General features: G+C 45.9%; 1 protein-coding gene across 2 annotated transcripts in view; it reads left to right on the top strand.

The window, feature by feature from the left end:
* LOC110841241 (uncharacterized) overlaps positions 1 to 19,352 on the top strand; it is a 41,571-nt gene that overhangs the window by 19,432 nt on the left and 2,787 nt on the right. Inside the window, exon 7 of one of the 2 annotated variants that reach the window (XM_022086598.2) lies at positions 8,691 to 9,334. The exons of the other annotated variant lie outside the window; for it this stretch is intronic. Within the exon in view, the coding sequence (XP_021942290.1) occupies positions 8,691 to 8,965 (275 nt within the window). The 3' untranslated portion in view covers positions 8,966 to 9,334. Of the gene's footprint in view, positions 1 to 8,690; positions 9,335 to 19,352 lie in introns of those variants that run through there. 2 annotated transcript variants of the gene reach the window in all.

Genomic DNA, 19,352 nt, shown 5'->3' with positions numbered 1-19,352 from the left:
ATGAATTGTGTCTTGTCAAAGACCCGCCATGCCGCTGCATGCGAGATTGTCCTTGTATTAATTAAATTCTGTCATTTGATTAGACTGTGAACTTGTACACAGGAGCGTTAAGCCCGTATGATAAGGGTTTGAAAAGCACCCAATTACTTGTAATGTTGGCTACGCTGATATAATATTACTGTCTCCAGAGATATTTTGTTTGTATAACGTTGAATCTCTTCGTTGTTTTATATTGTGGAAGCTTTTTTTCAATTTTCATCCTCATGATTTCAGCTGCATAATACTCGCTGATTAGTGTTACCGAATTTTAAAGAAATCCGCAGTCGAGAGCGGAACTCTTCTAAGCTTTGTAAGGTCCGAATATGCGGGGCATTTCTGTATGCCAGTGCTGCGAGTTGCTTTTGGGGACTGCAGAACATCACCAGTGAGAAGTCGGAATAATTTTGTTGTTGTTGGACAAGTTATGTGACGCATTTTCATGTCTTTGGATTATTTCGAGTAGACAAGATTTATTGGTGTGACAGTGGAATGGTAACTTGCTGGAAGTGTTTTCAAAAAGGTGTTCAGATGTTCCCAAACTAATGTGACATCAAGGACACTTGTTTTATATTTATTTAATGACACTTTTAAACCTTAGGTTTGTACCTGGAGGACATGGCCATTACATGTAGCTGACTATAAATTGAAATCAGACACACGATTACAGTCCGTTAATTATCTTCGTTGTATGAATTTGTCAGCAGAGCAGTTGGGCGTTTGAATGAGTTCTTTCTTGCCAGATACTTTTATCGTAACATAATGAACTTCTTTTTTGATAGACTGTAAGTTTAGGAACTGGTCTTTGAAAATCGTGTTTGTGTCTCGTACCAAGTGCGTGAATGTCTCGAGTTTCTTCGAAACACGTGTTTCCAAATTTTACCTGAAGAAAATATATGGAATTTATTAAATAAGTTTCAGCGTGATTCTATTTTCTGAGCATTTGCCTTAATTCTTACAACTTTCTGTTGCAGAAAGATTGCTTTATTAGTCACAATATTTACCCCAGAATATAAAATCCCGTCGTTATTGAGTGGAAGTGTGAAATATACACCATTTCCTTTCTAGAAACACGAGGCATTTAATTTTTGATTGGCTTTTATAATTTGAACTGTTACCAGTTAGAAGACGGAGGAATTTTGTTGTTTTTTATTCCTGTTCGTATCGTTATAACTTGTTTTCATATTAGTTTTTGGCTTGTTATGTAGCCATTGTATATAGTTTGCCAATTAAAAGTCAGCATATCGTCAACAATCAGAACACTAGCCTTGTAATTCCTGGGGTCCCGGGTTCAATTCCCGGTGGTGCTCAAATTTATAACTTGTGTTGGGCAAGGCCGTGGTCTAGGCAACACGGAGTTTTCCTCCGTGGCATCCCAACAATTACTCCATTCACACACAGAAGAAGGCAATGGCAAACCACTTCTGGATCATCTGCCAAGAACGTATATGAACAGGTCCCAGTCCGAGAAAAGGATGGAAGGATCCTGTTCATATGGACCTGTCCTCAGACAGAACACTACAAAAAAAAAAAAAATCGTCAACAAAGCATTTATCTGTTTATGACGGAAGATGTCGGTTGGTCATTCTGCAAGATGATTCAATGATTATTTTACGAGTCATTCACAAAGATGGCAGACATAGAAACTATTTGTTTTGGGTATTATGCGATTAATATACAAGAGAAAAAGTGTTGATGTTGGTATTGAGTCATATAGCCATATGGACTTGCAGGCAGATACCAACGTTTCAGAGGAACATACTGCCTCCATCATCAGGCGTGAACATTACACCAGTTAAAATAAACATTATCATGAGTATCTGAAGACTTTATCAAAGCTCTTTGTCTCCTGTTTGCAAGATTCTATAACCTCTTGTGGGTGTGTTCACGCTCTGACTTTGCCAGTGCCGCTGTCAGTGCTGGAAATAATTTTCCAAAAGCCCTTTCGATATTAATTAAAATGTTTTCTTGTCATTGAAAATGAACTGCACAACGGATTTCCATCAAATTTCGTACGGAGGACTTCCAGCTGATTGTCGTAATGGAGACGGGCTGTCATTTCTGTGACGTAGGAACTGAATCGTCATTTATTAATTTTCGTAGTATAACAGACGTCTGGCTCGCCTGATCCGCCTTTCGGATACAAACCATCGGAAACTGGCATTTACGAAATCCGAAGGAACTGGCAGCGAAAGCTTCATTACGATTTGCGTGCATTTCTTTGCTTCTCTGAATGCTCGCTGTTCCAAGTAGATTTGTTGTTGAAGTGTAAGCATTTGGCCCTTTCTAAGCTGTTGCTTTAGTCTTCTAGTGTTTCATTTGTTTGTCGGAAACTGATCCTTTAGAGAACATGATAGGGCCTTTGCTTTGTTTCTGTAATACAAAACCTTACAGTGCATTCAGTGCACACGAAACATCTACATTTCTCATTTGCTGTTGATTTCAAAGAAAAGGCAGACCTAGGGGTGTCCATAAAATAAAACGTCCGCCTCATATGTGTTCTTCAAGCCTCCACGAAGCAGGGCCGTGCCTCGGTGCAATGCAAGGTAGCGAACGTAATGTACTCGTGCGCAGGTGGTCGTGTGATCGATTCCTGGTCGAGTAGAAGTTTTTATAGCTTCGTGCTTAAGCAATAACAGTAGCTCTGTGTTAGCCTGCTGGTCTCGTGCACGGATGATTATGCCTTCGAATCCTGATTGATGCAGCCGCCTATATTTCTGGGAGATCCCCTCTGCGTCCGCCATGTTAGTTGTGTTGACTGTAAGAGGAAATTACAAATTAAGAGTTTGGGATTGGCTCCGGTTGCATGACGTCCATGACAAATTTAATCCAAATACGTCCAGCGGTTTTGAGTTGAAACACGCGGACACCGCTGTCGTCTCTGCACGCCTTCATTTGGTGATTCGTGCACAGCAGAAGAATTTCGCCCCCCAGTCAATAAACAGTACAGCGTTGGCAGCTTCGCTCCTGTGCTTATCTGAACTGCCTCGGGCCTTAATCAAGTCGTCTCTGTTGTGCTGTGAATTTTAATTTATTTGCTTTTGCGCAAGTTCGTAATGTCTGCGGTGGTGACACGTCCTCGGCTGTTACGACACCTGTGAAGCCGGACAGACGAAGAAAATGAAGTCAGAAGAAGGGGACTGCGTACACTGCGTCCGATATTCTTCGAAGGCAATGCCGAGCAACCTGGACGTTTCAGTAATGTAACGCGACGGCTGGCAAGATCACTCCTTACATCTAGAACGCTTCGGGCATTGTCTCCCGACAGATTGACTGAATGTCGTGATACAATGTCGTATCTTGGAGATCGCGTGCGTCAGCCCCCAGCCGATCAGATTACCTGTGAAGTTATTTCGAGATAAGGTGATGATAACTTCTGGTCGTACGCAGGACACGTTCGACTTTATAACGCAATATTGTCTGCTCTTGACAAATTTAATTTGACCATTTAACACGACATAACCCCCTCGCCTGAGTAAACAATTTTGGTCTTGGCGCCGTTTCTATGTTCCGGGTTGTACCGCCGTGTAGTCTGGCAGAAGTTTGCCGACGTTTCAGAGGTCTCTGCTCCCTCCTTCATTGCCCTTACGATGGAGGCAACAAGGACCTCTGAATCGATGGCGCTACAGCCCGGAAGACAGTCATATTAATACTCGAGACCCTGAGAACATGAAATAGCACGACAGGAAGCAACTGAGAATCTGTTCGTTCATTCCAGTCCAATTTTGAGCTCCGTGTTTTTGCAGTGCTACGAACCTGTGTCAAATGTCAGAAGACTGTGACGTTCCGGCAACTTCGGCCTGTGTCTGTCCAAGTCGTAACCTTTAACCTCAGAAAGCATGAAAATCATACCTTGCTCTCGTTTATTCCATGCTCCAAAAATAGATTTGATTTGTCAGTTTCATTGCGTGGAGATGAAGATGCCTTTGAGTGATGCGCGGAGGCAGTGTAAGGTTTCTGTTCTTCGGATTGCGCGTCGAAGTTGGGTCTGAGGCTTCCGTGACTGTGCAGCTCAGACTCAGGGAATACTTAAATAGTGCTGAGATGAGTACATAGCAGACTTTGTAGGCAAAAGTTTTTGGTCTCCGTTGTGTTTCAGATCGAAATTATTTTTGTGAGAGCGACAAAACTGTTGCTACATTCAGAAAGTGGGGAAGCCTCAGACGTAAATTGAGAGACGCTACAATTAATGGCGGGCTGAGCAACGGCCGAATAGACTCGGGGATTGCGCATGCCATGATTTGCGTGCAAATAGGGAGCGTGATTTTCCTCTGCCTTTGGAGTAGCTCCCACGTCCCAGAAAACGTGTTAAGGAAACTTCTCTTCCGTATTAAAATCCTTCATGCTTCCGGTCTTGTGTGGGTACGCAAATATGTAGACGTTTGTCGACGTTTTGGTGAGGTGTGAGCCACAAGCTCCCTCCCTGATAAATGACAGAAGCTCTGATCTGCTTCCTCGTTGGTAAACGCGCACCAATCACAGTCCCCCAAGGTCATTTGACCGAAAATTCAGTCGCTTTGTCTCCGTGACTGCTAATTACGAGCGTTTTTAAAAAGTCGGCAATTCATTAATTCAGTTCTCACAAGACAGCCCGGAAACTGTAGATTGTTTGAGGTTTTCGCTGTACTCAGCTACGCCCGATGCATTTGAGGTATATTACGTTTTTTAAACTAAACGAGCAAACTCTGTCCTGCCAGGAGCTAGTACCTACGTCTGCAGATGACACATTCGGATGCGCTGTAACGAGAAAAGTTCGCTGTAACCAGAGCTCTGAAAAGTAAGCGGCCCTCTCATGCCGTATTCCGGAGTGGAATAAAGTTGCTGGATCCTCCCTTCAATAGGCAGGAGACCTGCGCCGTTGTGATCTGCAAAGGTTTGTGTTCGCGCTTGTTCCGGTCTGTCTTCATAACAATTGCGGCGAGAATGTTCAATTCCATTCCATTGTTGTCTTTTTATCTTTCTGATTGTTCGATAGGTTTCATTCGATTACATTCATCAATACAGACTGCCAGATTTCTCTGTACATAAGCCATTGTCTTCACCTGACAATGGAAACCAACCACGCGATGTTTCAGTTACCATTATTAATCTGCCTGCTTGGCATTACGACAAATTATACTAGTAGGTCTCCAGCGTCACTGCTGTGTGTTTGTGTAATCGTTTCCCTTAATGCAGAAGATAATTTCAGATTGTCGTTTAAGCTGCAAGACTTTAAAGGCGATGTAGCGATGGAGCGGCGTCGTTCTGATGCCTGTAAGCGTTGGGTTTGCACGCCTGAAAATGGAAGGGAAATTATTTTTCACTCTCGATTATGAGCTGCGTTCCATTAGGCCTTGGAGCTGCGAAAAACGTGGAAGAAATGTCTCGCAGAGCTGCCACGGACCATTCCGCTTGTGTCGAGGTTTCTAAATCTAATTTTATACAATATTTCAGTGTATCAAAGATGTAATTCTCTGGACCACATCACTACATAAAAATACCAACAGGGCTCTTCCCCTCTCTTCTACATTTACGTCTCATATATTGTATAGGTTCGCCACGGTGGTCTAGCGGTCAGAACATTAGCCTTGTAAGCCTGGGGTCCCGGGTTCAATTCCCGGTGGTGCTCAAATTTATAATTTGTGTTGGGCAAGGCCGTGGTCTAGGCAACACGGAGTTTTCCTCCGGGGGCTTCCCCGGTTTCTCCGTGGCATCCCAACAATTACTCCATTCACACACAGAAGAAGGCAATGGCAAACCACTTCTGATCATCTCTGCCAAGAATGTATATATGTATGAGCAGGTCCCTGACAACCTGAAGAGGTTGGAAGGATCCTGTTCATGATATATGGACCTGTCGTCAGACAGAACACTACAAATAAAAAATAAAAAAAATATTGTATAGAGCCTGAAGATGGATTGTTGGGGCCGAAACATGTATCTCCTAATTAACTCCGAGTCATGTCTCTTTGTTTGTGTGTGACGGTGATATAATTCATATTTATATAAAAGGAAGTACTTCTTCTTTTGTTTAACTTTATGTCGATAAATGAATTAAAACCATAATCAATACGATCAGATATTCAATTTGTTATCTGATCGGTAAAGCATTGAATTTCTATCCCATTAATTCAGCGCAGGACTTTATCTGAAATTATTATACGTTAATACGTTGCTTAGAATTTTTAATAACACAGTTCATATAATAATATGTAGGTCGTAATAAGTTTTTCTCCGAAGTTAATGAAAACACGATTCCCGGAGGATTACCGGAAGAAAACAAATGTCCTACAGGCCTATAACTCATCTTATATGTCGATTGTAAGCGGCGTCTTGCGTTTGAAGGCTTTTGCCGAGTAAATTGAAACATCCCTCGTCCTTAGACAAACTCAGGGAGAGCAGTCGAAAGAAAACGTTATTCAGAGAACAATAAATCTTAGAGTAGAATATTTTCCATCAGATTCGCGTCATTTCTTTTCAATTCACACTTCAGATCAGATAAATTTTCTGGCAAAGGTAAACTGCGCGTAAGAATACATAAATCTTTACTTTTTATGTTTTGTCCGTGGGATTATATTTATATTTCCAGACTTTAAAATATTCTGATAGACTTTAAATGCTAATAAAACGCACTATTTTCAAATCGCGTAATTTTATTTTCCAATTATTAGTGTGTCATTGTACTGATAGAGGCTGTTAGAATCTGAATAAAGTATTTGGATGGGATGTTGCAAGACTCAAAATGCCAAAAGGTTAATGAAGATGGCACAGCCGATCAAATGAGAAGCAGCTGTCAGCTGCTGTGATTAGGGAAGTAGACCTTTTGAAAGAGTCACTGACGGATCAACTGACTGTTCGTCAAAGCGTCCCATTTTAGTTCTACAGAAACGTTACCAGTCTTACTATAAATCATATCAAATCGTTCGCTATTCTGAAATATGTTCATTTCTTCTGAACAAAAGAAACACGAAGTGCCCGTTTTCCCTCCATGTGGCGTGTCCGGCGCTCAGCCCCGGCCAAAGAACACCTCGTGGGCGTGGCGCAATTTCCTAGAAACTGGGAAATCTGCCTAACCCCAGGTCATTGTTTGAGTACATTGTTCCAAGAGTGCCCTCGAATGACATCTGTTGCGTTTTTATTTCCTTGGTTGCCATGATGGTGCGTCATAAAACACCTTTGGAATTTTGGTGTACTCGAAAGAGCATCTTCCTACAAACGTTGTGTGTTTATCATTTGATATTTACAGGCTCCCGGAAGGCATGCATATTTTATGAAGCAAATCACCTGTAGTGGATCCGTGAATAAGTCACTGAACGTTCCCCGTTTTCTGATTCTCGCCTCGTGTCGGCTGCTGGTTCCACCCCCTTAAGCGAAATGACGCAGGCCTGGGTGTAAACTGAACTCCGGGCGTCTTCCAATCCTTACAACAGCGAGTATTAAATGACTCAGTGAGTGGGACGGAGTCCCCCGACCACGGGGAACGAGACACAAGTTTCTGCCCTCACATTGACAGTACAACTTCTTCAAAACGGTAGATGTTGTCCGCCCCTTCCTGTCCATCAGTTTCCTGGTATTTACCATCGAGGAATGCATCCGAGTTTCGCTCCCAGAACGACGCAGCTCCTTATTTGGTAGGTTTCGGGTTTAGATCTCGGCCCAGACACCCTTTGTCCCTCGACTAGGGTTCTTCCGTGGTTTTCCTCGGTCCCATTATGTTGTTTTCCTATTTTGTTGTAGTTGTTGTTGTAGTGTAGCAGTTTAAGTAATTTAATGCCAAGGAGGATTTTTAAATGAGGCTGTGATCTCTGTGTTTCACATTATAAACATGCAATTTAACAGAAATCTGCTCAAAAGGTATCTTCAACGCTCGTCATTGCAAAATCACATTTTCAGCCATTTTTATACGTTGCGCGCGCAACACGTATTAATGCGCATGACGAGAGCCACAAACTTAAAGCGTGTCGGAAACACTGGCGCAGACAGACAACCGTGCTTATTGGTCGTCTGTGTTTCTCAGCCAGTTTTTAATCCAGCATTTGCGTGGTTGTAATTATCTTAATTCGGACGGTTTCTGACGCCAATGGAATGCTCCAAATTCATCGCATATTATATTTTGTTGGGCATTTTTCAGTTTTATTTTATAGAGACAGCTTAGCTGCAGTAGGAAAGCCTGGTTTTTCAAGGTCAAATTGCTTCTTCTGGAGTAAATGCTTTTGTAGTTTTGAGGCGGTAGTCGCCCTTCCCATGCCCGGAACTCACTGACCTTTGACAGGAGCCTGCTCTGTCCCAACCTTTGCCCATGTGTAGACGTACTTAATGCAGGGCACCCTTAGCCATCCGCTATCACTGCTGGCAAAATATCACGTATATATTCTGCTTAAGACGTGTGTTCCTTCCACGTCAGCTTGCTTTATCTGCTGTCTAAAGCTTCCGTGAGAACGGGGGCAAGTTATTTTCGCTGATAGCATCACAGACCAAATCTAATAAGGGCAGAGGTGTTTGACTTCGGTGCGATTTATCTCGTTTGTAGCGTGGAACGTGCCAATGCTTCAAAAACTTTCATGGGCCCCTAAGAGAGTCGTTCCCCGTGTCACTGGCTGGGTCTGCATGTCTTGTATCTGTTCTCACATCTCGTGGGTTGTAAACCACAGGCTGGTTGGTGATGGTGTTCGCAGGTGGTGGTGGTGGTGCAGACGACCCCGAGCTGACCTTCCTGAACGCTCTCTCTCTTCCTTACCACTACCCACGCCAATGTCCGTACTGCCCGCGCGTCCTCAGCCACTCCGGCAACTGGAAGAAGCATGTGGCCACTATCCACGGCAACCAAGAGCGTACGATCCCGTGCTGGATGTGCGAGGGTCGCTTTAGGACGTCCGAGTATCTACAGAAGCATCTGGTACGCGTTCACAAAGTACCGTGCAGTCGTGGCAGAAGAGTCAGCAGGCATTAGCGCCTCTCGGAAGGAGCCGGTCAATCAGCAGCTAGTGAATAATTTGGCGCTGTAGCGAAACTACGGCCAGACTTGCTGTGAGACGAGAGTTTCGATAAAGAATGAGAAGATGGAACTTGGACGACTGTAGAACATGGAATATAAATTATTGCAGTCAAGACAGGAAGAGGGCCGATTGGCGGTCGCCGAAGTGTGTGGGATCGATGCGTGTCCCGGCCACAACACCATCGAGATATAAGGCTGATAACGTCGTGAAATTGTGACTCTGCCCCACGAATATAATATTTGTGTGTGAGTGAATTTGCATGTTTGAAATGTAGCTGCATTCTGAGCTTTTTAATAAAATTGCATGTCAGTGTTTGCTCCAGAGACGCCCACAGTTTCCTCAGGTTCAGTGACTTCTGTCGCACAGTTCCGCACTGCAACTTATGGTACTGGCTTCATTTCCGAGGGTATTCGGTTGTAATCTTGTAGGCACACCAGGTGTTCCGATGTGTTGAGGTTAATTTTTGGAAGTTTGCACGCGGTCCTCCCTTCGCGTACCCAGCCGTAGCGTCACCCATCTCAGCACTACGCATTTTAAACTTCTGCGCACGCAATGCGGTTTCGCAGTGTTGTTAAAACAGTTGATATCTGCCTGCAGCCATCGCCGATACCGACATTACCTTCTTCAGCAGTCGGTTCCTCGTGTATCCCTTCCCGAGTCATCATTTGCTGTTACTGTGGGTCATCTCGTGACGGTACATGACCTCAGCAGTCGACATATCGTCGTGAAATAACAGACATCACGTGCACCAGCGCCTCTGCTGTCGGTGGTAGGAACTCGCTGGTTTCGCTAGGTTTTATACGCCGTGATCATTATTTCTAGGTTTTTCGTTGATTAATTATTTCATAGGGTCATAAGGCCATCCGATAGCCGTGGTTATGTCCGCCCACATAACCTCGCGGTAATCATGTCATCTCAGAAAGCAGTTATCGTCCCGTAGTAGTTCGAGCCGGCGCCCGGGTGGTTTGGGGGGGGGGGAGGGGCACAAGGGACGACATCGCGTATCGTCTCGCAGTGACCCAGTTCAGACACGCGGCCATCAGGACCTTGTTCTCAGACACGCTGTATCTCATTTGTTCTACGTCGTAATTGAACGTGTTTCGACATCGCAACTAATAATCAGATTTGTTAAATATCGTCTCTTCTGTGCACTGAGAGGCGGTTCGGTCATGTCGCGGCGTGAATTTCGCTGCCTCAGCCTACGCACGTGCGTCTGTGGGTTCAGCGCCGCGTTGAACCGTGAATATTCTTTGGCACGGACCCCAGTTGCTGCTAGCTGTTCGCTTCAGGCCCGTTTTAATGGCGCGGTATCTGCAGAATTTTGTTTCTGTGGCCTTTGGGATTTTGGTGATGTAGGTTAGGTTAGGTTAGGTTAAGTTAGGTTAGGTTAGGTTATGATGGGTTGGGGCGCCGTCTTTAGTGAAATTTCTTCCTTCGAAAGCGTCGCTACCTTTGGCGTCGTTCTTCTAGTATTATTTCGAACGTCATATCATAGTTATGCCTCTTTTGGCGTCTGTTGGTGTCACTAGGCGTCGCGACGCTCGGCGTCGGTTTTGTACTTGAGGATTCAATATCATCTGGGTACTTTTTGCTGTCAATTTTAAGTTATTTGCAGGCGTCGTAAGCATAAGCGTCGCGACGCCGGGCGTCGATTTTCTAAAATCGCTCCAGATAGTATTATAATTGTCTTAGAATCGTTCCTGCGTTATTGCGGTGGCGTCGAAATGGCAGGCGTCGCGACGCTCGGCGTCGCGACGCTCGGCGTCGGTATTCTGTATGTCTCCTGTTCAATCAGGAGACTTTTCCGCAGTAAATTTGGCGTCTCTTGAGGGCATCGTGATGTTCGGCGTCGCGACGCTTGGAAAGAGAAGACAGCATAGGAGAGAGAAAGAAAGTGAAAGAGTGATTTTGGTGATGTAGGTTAGGTTAGGATAGGTTAGGTTCGGTTAGGTTAGGTTAAGATAGGTTAGGTTGGGTTAGGTTAGGTTAGGTTGGGTTAGGTTAGGTTATGATGGGTTGGGGCGCCGTCTTTAGTGAAATTTCGTCCTTCGAAAGCGTCGCTACCTTTGGCGTCGTTATTCTAGTATTATTTCGAACGTCATCATAGTTATGCCTATTTTGGCGTCTGTTGATGGTGTCACTAGGCGTCGCGACGCTCGGCGTCGGTTTTGTACTTGAGGATTCAATATCATCTGGGAACTTTTTTCTGTCAATTTTAAGTTATTTGCAGGCGCCTTGAGTATAAGCGTCGCGACGCCGGGCGTCGATTTTCTAAAATTGCTCCAGATGGTATTATAATTGTCTTATAATCGTTCCTGAGTTCTTGCGGTGGCGTCGAAATGACAAGCGTCGCGACGCTCGGCGTCGGTATTCTGTATGTCTCCCGTTCAATCAGGAGACTTTTTCGCAGTAAATTTGGCTTCTCTTGAGGGCATCGTGATGTTCGGCGTCGCGATGCTTGGCCAAGATAAGACGGCAGAGGAGAGAGAAAGAAAGTGAAAGAGTGATTTTTGTGATGTAGGTTAGGTTAGGTTAGGTTAGGTTGGGTTAGGTTAGGTTAGGTTAGGTTAGGTTAGGTTATGATGGGTTGGGGCGCCGTCTTTAGTGAAATTTCGTCCTTCGAAAGCGTCGCTACCTTTGGCGTCGTTCTTCTAGTATTATTTCGAACGTCATCATAGTTATGCCTCTTTTGGCGTCTTTTCATGGTGTCACTAGGCGTCGCGACGCTCGGCGTCGGTTTTGTACTTGAGGAATCAATATCATCTCGGAACTTTTTGCTGTCAATTTTAAGTTATTTGCAGGCGTCGTAAGCATAAGCGTCGCGACGCCGGGCGTCGATTTTCTAAAATCGCTCCAGATGGTATTATAATTGTCTTAGAATCGTTCCTGCGTTATTGCGGTGGTGTCGAAATGTCAGGCGTCGCGACGCTCGGCGTCGGTATTCTGTATGTCTCATGTTCAATCAGGAGACTTTTCCGCAGTAAATTTGGCGTCTCTTGAGGGCATCGTGATATTCGGCGTCGCGACGCTTGGCCAAGAGAAGACAGCATAGGAGAGAGAAAGAAAGTGAAAGAGTGATTTTGGTGATGTAGGTTAGGTTAGGTTAGGATAGGTTAGGTTATTTTAGGTTAGGTTAGGTTCGGTTAGGTTAGGTTATGATTGGTTGGGGGGCCGTCTTTGATGAAATTTCGTCCTTCGAAAGCGTCGCTACCTTTGGCGTCGTTCTTCTAGTATTATTTAACACGTCATATCATAGTTATGCCTCTTTTGGCGTCTTTTCATGGTGTCACTAGGCGTCGCGACGCTCGGCGTCGGTTTTGTACTTGAGGATTCAATATCATCAGGGAACTTTTTGCTGTCAATTTTAAGTTATTTGCAGGCGTCGTAAGCATAAGCGTCGCGACGCCGGGCGTCGATTTTCTAAAATCGCTCCAGATGGTATTATAATTGTCTTAGAATCGTTCCTGTGTTATTGCGGTGGCGTCGAAATGGCAGGCGTCGCGACGCTCGGCGTCGGTATTCTGTATGTCTCCTGTTCAATCAGGTGACTTTTCCGCTGTAAATTTGGCGTCTCTTGAGGGCATCGTTATGTTTGGCGTCTGTGTTTTTCCTGCGGATGAGCGCGCCATCATTGTTACACGGGCCGCGAGGTCCCTACCCCGCTCACCGCCGTTCCATACTCACGCTGATGATGTGCCGGTTTTTAACTTTTATAAAGGACGGTCAACACTCGTGTCGCTGCGTAATTGTGCGGGAAAATAGTTCCTCGTATGTTTTTTTCTTTTGTGAAAAATGCTTCTGGGTGAATAGCAACATTTCATTTTCGCGGCAGGGTGATTATCGGCGATCTGGCTGGGTTCCTGAGCCTTTTGGTTGTGTGAGGGGGGGACTGCCTCCATGATCAGGGCCCTGACCGCAATTCTTATTCGATGTTAACCAAAACTGACGAATGTCAACAAATTTTAACACAACTCCCCATTATTAAATTTCATTGTCACCCTTTCTAGATGCCACATGAGGGCACGCACTCATGGCGAATTTTTCAACCTTTACGCTTTTAACAAAGAATTTCGCGCATTGCAAAATATAATTTTTTGCTGTTTGATAATAAGGCCCCTGGTTGTAACGTAACATCATCTGCGATCAGAGGATCGAAAGTGGTTCGCGGATCATAGGTTGATGAACACTCCCAGCTGGCCTACATGCGGCCTGCTCCGTCCGGCTCTACCACGGCATTGGTTTGCTTGTTTGTTGTAAGTGTTAGTATACACAGAGGTCGTGATGAAGCACGTGGTTTGAAATGTGGAAACGTTCCATGATTTCAGTCTGCTTTATTTATGTTTTCCTGTGGCTCGGCAACGCAGTGGTAATTGTGTGTGGCTGATTGGTTGGGTGTTTTGTATTCCTCCAGCTGCCACCGTTTTGACCATTTGTCCGCCTACAAAAACACGGACAGAATTAATTAATCTTAGAGCGCAGGGCTTAATATTGATTGATGTACATTTGTAGTCCAACGTTTCACAACACCCTGAAATTCCCCTAGTTCCAGGGACTGCCTTTCGAATGTTGTTCTTGAGTACTTGGAATTCGACATCCCACAGTCGAGTTCTTCAGCCATCACGCACTTGCCTGTTTAAGTCGCTCTGTGCATCTTTGTGATTCGTCTCTGAGCATTCCCCCGTGACAAGGATTCAGACTGCATTAAGTTTATTAAATATGAGATATTTGAGCTTTCGTGTTTGTCTTCTGGGCTGTGGATGACGACGCTCAGACGTAGCAGTCACCCGTTTCCTCCGAGCGTAATCGTCGTGACGTTTTGAATAGTTACGACGTCTTCAACCGATTTGCTCTGCGTGCCTTTAGATGGGGCAGTTGTACAATTAGGTTTTTAATTGGTTGTCAGTTGCGGAGGGATTTTATTCCGGTCTCTGTTAGGTCAGGTGGTCCATTCGCCGACTTCTCACTGCAGAGACCCGGGTTCGCTCCCAGGGCGGTCGGTATGGAGTTTGTAGTGAGCGAAGTGGCACTGAGACGGGTTTCCTCAGATTCCTTCCGCTTTTCCCTTTTAATATTATCCCACCGCAGTTTCGCACTCACTCTTGCGTCGTCTGGGTGATAGCCGCCACCGTTCGGGTTGAAGTAACATGGCGGCATTCTTTTAGCTGCGTGGAAAGAGTTTGGGTTCTCTGGGACATTCCTTCGTCGTGGTTGGTTCATTTGTCTTGCACACTTTACAGGAGTGCCCTGGGGGTGGGTGACGACGGGGGCGGGTGACCGAGAAATGAAATGCCTTACGCTCATCTCTTGTGGCGTTTGTCCGTACGGAATTCAATCGCATTGGAGCCCACTGGGTCAAAAAGTGCGGAGCTCCTAGAAACGACATCCCACAAGACAGAGCTAGGTCAGGCTTACCGGTTGGCTGTCGCAACTTATCGCGAAGTTCGGACGCTTGTGGTTTCCAGCGTTTCTGCTTGCTCTAGTCAGAAAACGTGTTTGTAGCATTTTCTTGGTCTAGACGTCTGGTTATCCTAGGTCGGTTAACCGCCAATTAATCTAGAGTTTAACTCGAGTTGGTATTAGAAGGCCCAACAGCTCGTTTCACGGCGACCTCCTTGCTTGAGCTGCAGAGGAAACTGACGTGTTGCTCGAGTCTTAGATTATTTAACGACGCTCGTTCGAGTAGATGATCGTGAACGGTGAATGTTGACTAGGAGGAGGATGGTCGCGGCCTACTTGCAGATATTCCCCCGAGGAAGGCCGTAGGAGGCGTGAGTCACGATAGCCGGTAGCCTGTCCAGGATTCGAACCCAGTACCTTTTGAATAGGAGCCCAGGGCGCTACTGCTGTTACACCATCAGGAAGTTTGCACATTTCTCTACTGTTCGACTATTATTTTCAACCGATTAAACTTTTATAATTAATATTAGTTGCTGGTAAATGAATCACCTGTCAAAAGGTGCGCACGACGACCCAGTCGAAGCTGAAGTAACCTTGACACCGGGAAAAATAAACATATTGACACAATATTTGCGATAGGTTCGAAATTGCTGTCAGCATTTAACGTTTTAGTCTCGTGTGTGGGTTGCCATAGGAACGCGTTTTCAAAGATGAAAATGAAGTAACCAGTTCGGCCTCGTAATAATTCTGTTCAGTGTTCCAATGTAGAAGGTCAGTTTTTGTTCTTTTTCTCTATCGCATTCACAAAATTTTCCCCGCGTGAGGACCCGTGACGTTCTGCCGGGTACAACCGACGGACGATCACGATGAAGTCCTGGGTTGACGAATCGGTCCGAACGCTTCAGGTTAGCTGCTCTGGGGCAGGACTGTAGGAGGAGTCAATCTTTCGTAGTTTTAGGCTAACATGACGACGTTTCTGCAAAGTGAAATGTTCTCAGTGGCAGCGGGGAGCCACCCAGTGCCTTGGCGCCGTCCTACATCAACACGTCTCATAATTAATGGTTCCCGTCATTAGCTCTCCTTCCGCCGTCGACATCCGAGCCTGCCTGCTGCACTGATTTTCCACCGATCACGATTGAATCGTAGGAGCTCAGGGCTGCAGGCCAGAAACACGAATCCCTCACAAATCTCCTGGGAAAAACACAAAATCACAGCTGCCAAAGAGAACAAGATTAAAAAGTCATTATTAGAATCGTATTGGTTCGCGATGTCATTAATATCCCACCTGCAAATGGCAAGACAGACTTTTGGGACACCCTGTACAATAAAACGTTGTTCGTCGTTGAGTGGTGTCTTTGCAGCGGACACTGGACCCTGAAGATCTCTGATCTCGCGGCCGAATTACCGTCCAGCAACTTCTGACGTCCGTGGTCTTCGGTCGGGTGTCGCGAGAGAATGGACGCTTGTTTATTGCAGAGCAGCTCGTCGAACGTGTTCCTCCGGCAACCATTGCGCGGTCATTCATGCCCGGGGGGGCGCTTCTTGTGCTGTTGCAGTGGCGGGTGGGTTGGCTGAGGAGCGCGTGCCCTGGGAGGCTGCCCGGCCTTGTCCCGTCTGTCGCCGCATCTACAGCAACAACAGCAACCTACGGCGTCACATGAAAACCGTGCATTCGGAGAAACGTCGCGAGCGACTGCCCCCAGGTCGGTGCCGGTTCAAGTACTCGCTCATGTACGTGCAGCCTCCGCCTCCAGCGCAGTAGACGGTCTCCGAAACGTCGGACTCTTACTCCTTATGGACACGGTTAATAACCCGAGAAGCCGAACGTCGTATTCGGGAGGAGGAGGAGGAGGTGTGAGACTGAGGTGTTTCGTGGTTTTCCTCAGTTCCTCCAGCCAAAGGCAGATTAGACCACGACCGCTTCCTTTCACACCCTTTCGAGTTTCTTATTCACTGTAATGTCCTCATTCGACGCTGTATAATCTGTGTTACTGAAGAAGCGTTCTTAAATAAATGATTATATAAATTATCCGAGAGAACGTCATCGCATTGACCCAACCTTGAAGTATCCGTATTGTACAGGGTCAGCCAAATGTCACGCAACTTTATTGTGGCCCGCCAATTCCCCGGGGGATTCGTAATGTCACAAAAGAGGGTGAAAGTGACTCAGTTACTCTTCTTACGTCTGCAAAGAAATGGCGAAGCGTTGCCTGGGATGTGGTTACCATTCATCTCTCAGTGCTCCGTCTAAGTTCTTCCAGGGTCTGACTGTTGCTCGCGAACACGTTCTGTTTCCGGGGATATCAGTTCCGGCGATTTGGTTCTGGCAACTGACGGTCTCGTTTAGTTTCGTCCAGCAAAGAAATTTGTGCGTAATGAAGACCAGAGGACCAACAACCCGGCCTCGAAAAAACGTGAAAAATTCACGATGCATTCCAAACGTCCCGATTCGTTTGGAACGCCAAGCCGACATCTGAGGAAGTGTCGATTTGGAATGGGTCGGGTGCGCGACTTTTGGCTCAGCCTGTCTCTGGACCAGTGTTTCTCGGAAAGTGTTCTTCCGATCGCCATTGGTATTGTGGGCGAAGCTGTTCATGTGTGCTGAATAGGGTAACGTTCGAAATGCATTACCTCCGCGATTTAAGGGTTTCCTTTACAATTTCCAGCTACTGACATAATAATCTCCCTCCTTTGTTCATTACTGTACTCGCTAGAGTCCATCATTGAACAATTTAATGAGCCAGCTGAATCTACCGACCCCTTCAGCAGTATATTCGTTACACGCATTTTAACAACGTGTAACCCCCCCCCCCCCCCCCCCCCCCCCCGCGCATGAGGTTTGTTTCATTGGGATTTCCTGTCAAAATTCTCTTTACTTCTATCAGGTCCGTCGTCCCCTCGGTCTCTTGATTTGCTTTGCGCGAAGCGTTCAGACTTCCTTCGCCCTCAACGCTGCGTACAACTGGAATGCACCCGTATCATGTCTGCCGCAATTAATGTTCTTGAGCACCGAACTTCAGCTCTCCCAAGTAGTAGATAAATCAGGGCGGGCTAAATCAGCGGATCTTGTCGGCCAGAGGAATTTTCAGATTCGTAGCTCTTCGTAAGAAAAGGATGAAATACTTGACGTTCCAACCAACGAACCAGAAAGCCAACTAAGGGCAGGGACTTGCACAAGCGTAAAAGACCACAGAATCACCACCGATATCTTCTGTGCCTTCCTCGTCTGTGGCTGCATCACTTTATTTCGAGACGTTCGCGCCATTTGTCTTAAGTGACGAATGCCGGATCTTCTAAGGGTTGTACGAATAAAATGCGAATCGTACAAGTCCTGAAGTGCAATTTGCATCCTGATACCATTACGCAAAACGAGATTTATGAGGCGAAGCGTGTCATTCCACTTTGCTCAATTTTGGTGTAAAATGGTGTACGAAAACTGCAAATTACTTTCTCCCTCTTGTGAGGATTAATGAGCTGTTTACAGGAATTAATAAGTACTGGAACACGCGAGTATTCTTTTGAGCGGCTGTCGATTACTCAGAGCAGATCGACACGCGATTAGTTTGTATCGATATTGTTACAATCGACTCTTCTACCTTATTCAACGACGTTGTCTTTGCTATATTGTAACTGGTGAGTATGGAATCGACCACGACCTACGGGCGAGGTGTTTTCCCAGCTGGTATCCGCGTGGCTGAGGGCTCGGGATTAGAATACACAAAATCCGGGCCCTTCCAAGTGTGCACATCCGATTACGAGGTACTGAAATTTGTAGAAATTGCATACGCAGACTGGAGACTGTGATGGCGGGAGGGTGGGAGGTTCTTCTAGAAGAGGAATTTCGTGTGTGAGGTGCGTGCCTGACTCGCTCTACGCACTCCCACTGTTGTTTTGTGCGCAAGCACGGCTGGTGAAACGGATTTTGTGTCGATGAATCCCTGTTCAAACGCACAGGCGTGCGCTGAATATTTATGTTGTTGCTGGGAATTGTGTAGAAGAATTAATTATCACTTAATTGATTTCAACTCCCGACGTGCAGAAAGTTGGCCATCCATAATGCATGAGGCTGAGACCGCGCCATCCAGTGTCTGCCTCTGGAACTGGACTGCGCAAAAGTGTCGCGACATTTTACGTAAATACGTCAACATCGAGCAGCAGAACGATGTTGCACCATTCTGTCTGTCCCGGTGGAGGGACGTGACGTTCATTAACATCCGTTTCTCTTCCATCTCACGAACTGGGCTGAAATCCAGTTCCGAGGCTGCTGGATTCTTGCCTCCTCGGTATTTTCCGTGGATACCTGCCACTTCGAAGCTTATTAAGAAGGCCAGGCCATTATACAATATCTATGAAAGGGCTCGATCCTAGTCCGGGATTGTCTTGAAATTAACTGCCTCAGAACCGGATACGCCGCTTACCACATGCGAACTCTGACGTCATACGACATTTGCTTCACAAATATGGCACTGCACATACGATAAATGATCCAGGTTTGACGAGGGTTCGATCTGTCGTTGACCTGAATATTTGGTGTATGGCGAGTGTAACGGAGTGAATCAGCGATTTTGTCGTCACAGCTGACCGGAAATCAACGAAGAGGCCTTGCGTAGTGGATCAGTCGCGTTCCGGCACAGCAGATGGAAATTCTGACAGAACAATTGCCGCACACAACGCGCAAACTGTCTCTGTGAGTGTTTTACCTACGACAGGCAACAGGCCACGAAACTTTGCTGGAGTTCTTCAGCGCAACTTGTCGGCTGTCTGTGTTCGGAGTTAGGCCGCCGTGGGAGGAACACTTTTTCAGAAGCCTCCTGTGGCATTGTCTGAGTCACATGGTATCTTTGCAGACGAATCTAAATGTGTTCGAGGAACATGAGAATACCTTCGGTGCTTTGTGCAAAGAACGCATAAAACTTTAATTACGCACTGGCAGCCACAATCCGT

The sequence above is a fragment of the Zootermopsis nevadensis genome, unplaced genomic scaffold, assembly GCF_977971745.1.
Source record: "Zootermopsis nevadensis isolate Lab colony 2312 unplaced genomic scaffold, Znev_1.0 Znev_ptg000019l, whole genome shotgun sequence".
In the NCBI taxonomy this organism is placed as follows: domain Eukaryota; kingdom Metazoa; phylum Arthropoda; class Insecta; order Blattodea; family Termopsidae; genus Zootermopsis; species Zootermopsis nevadensis.
This window is presented reverse-complemented; position numbering and strand designations above follow the sequence as displayed.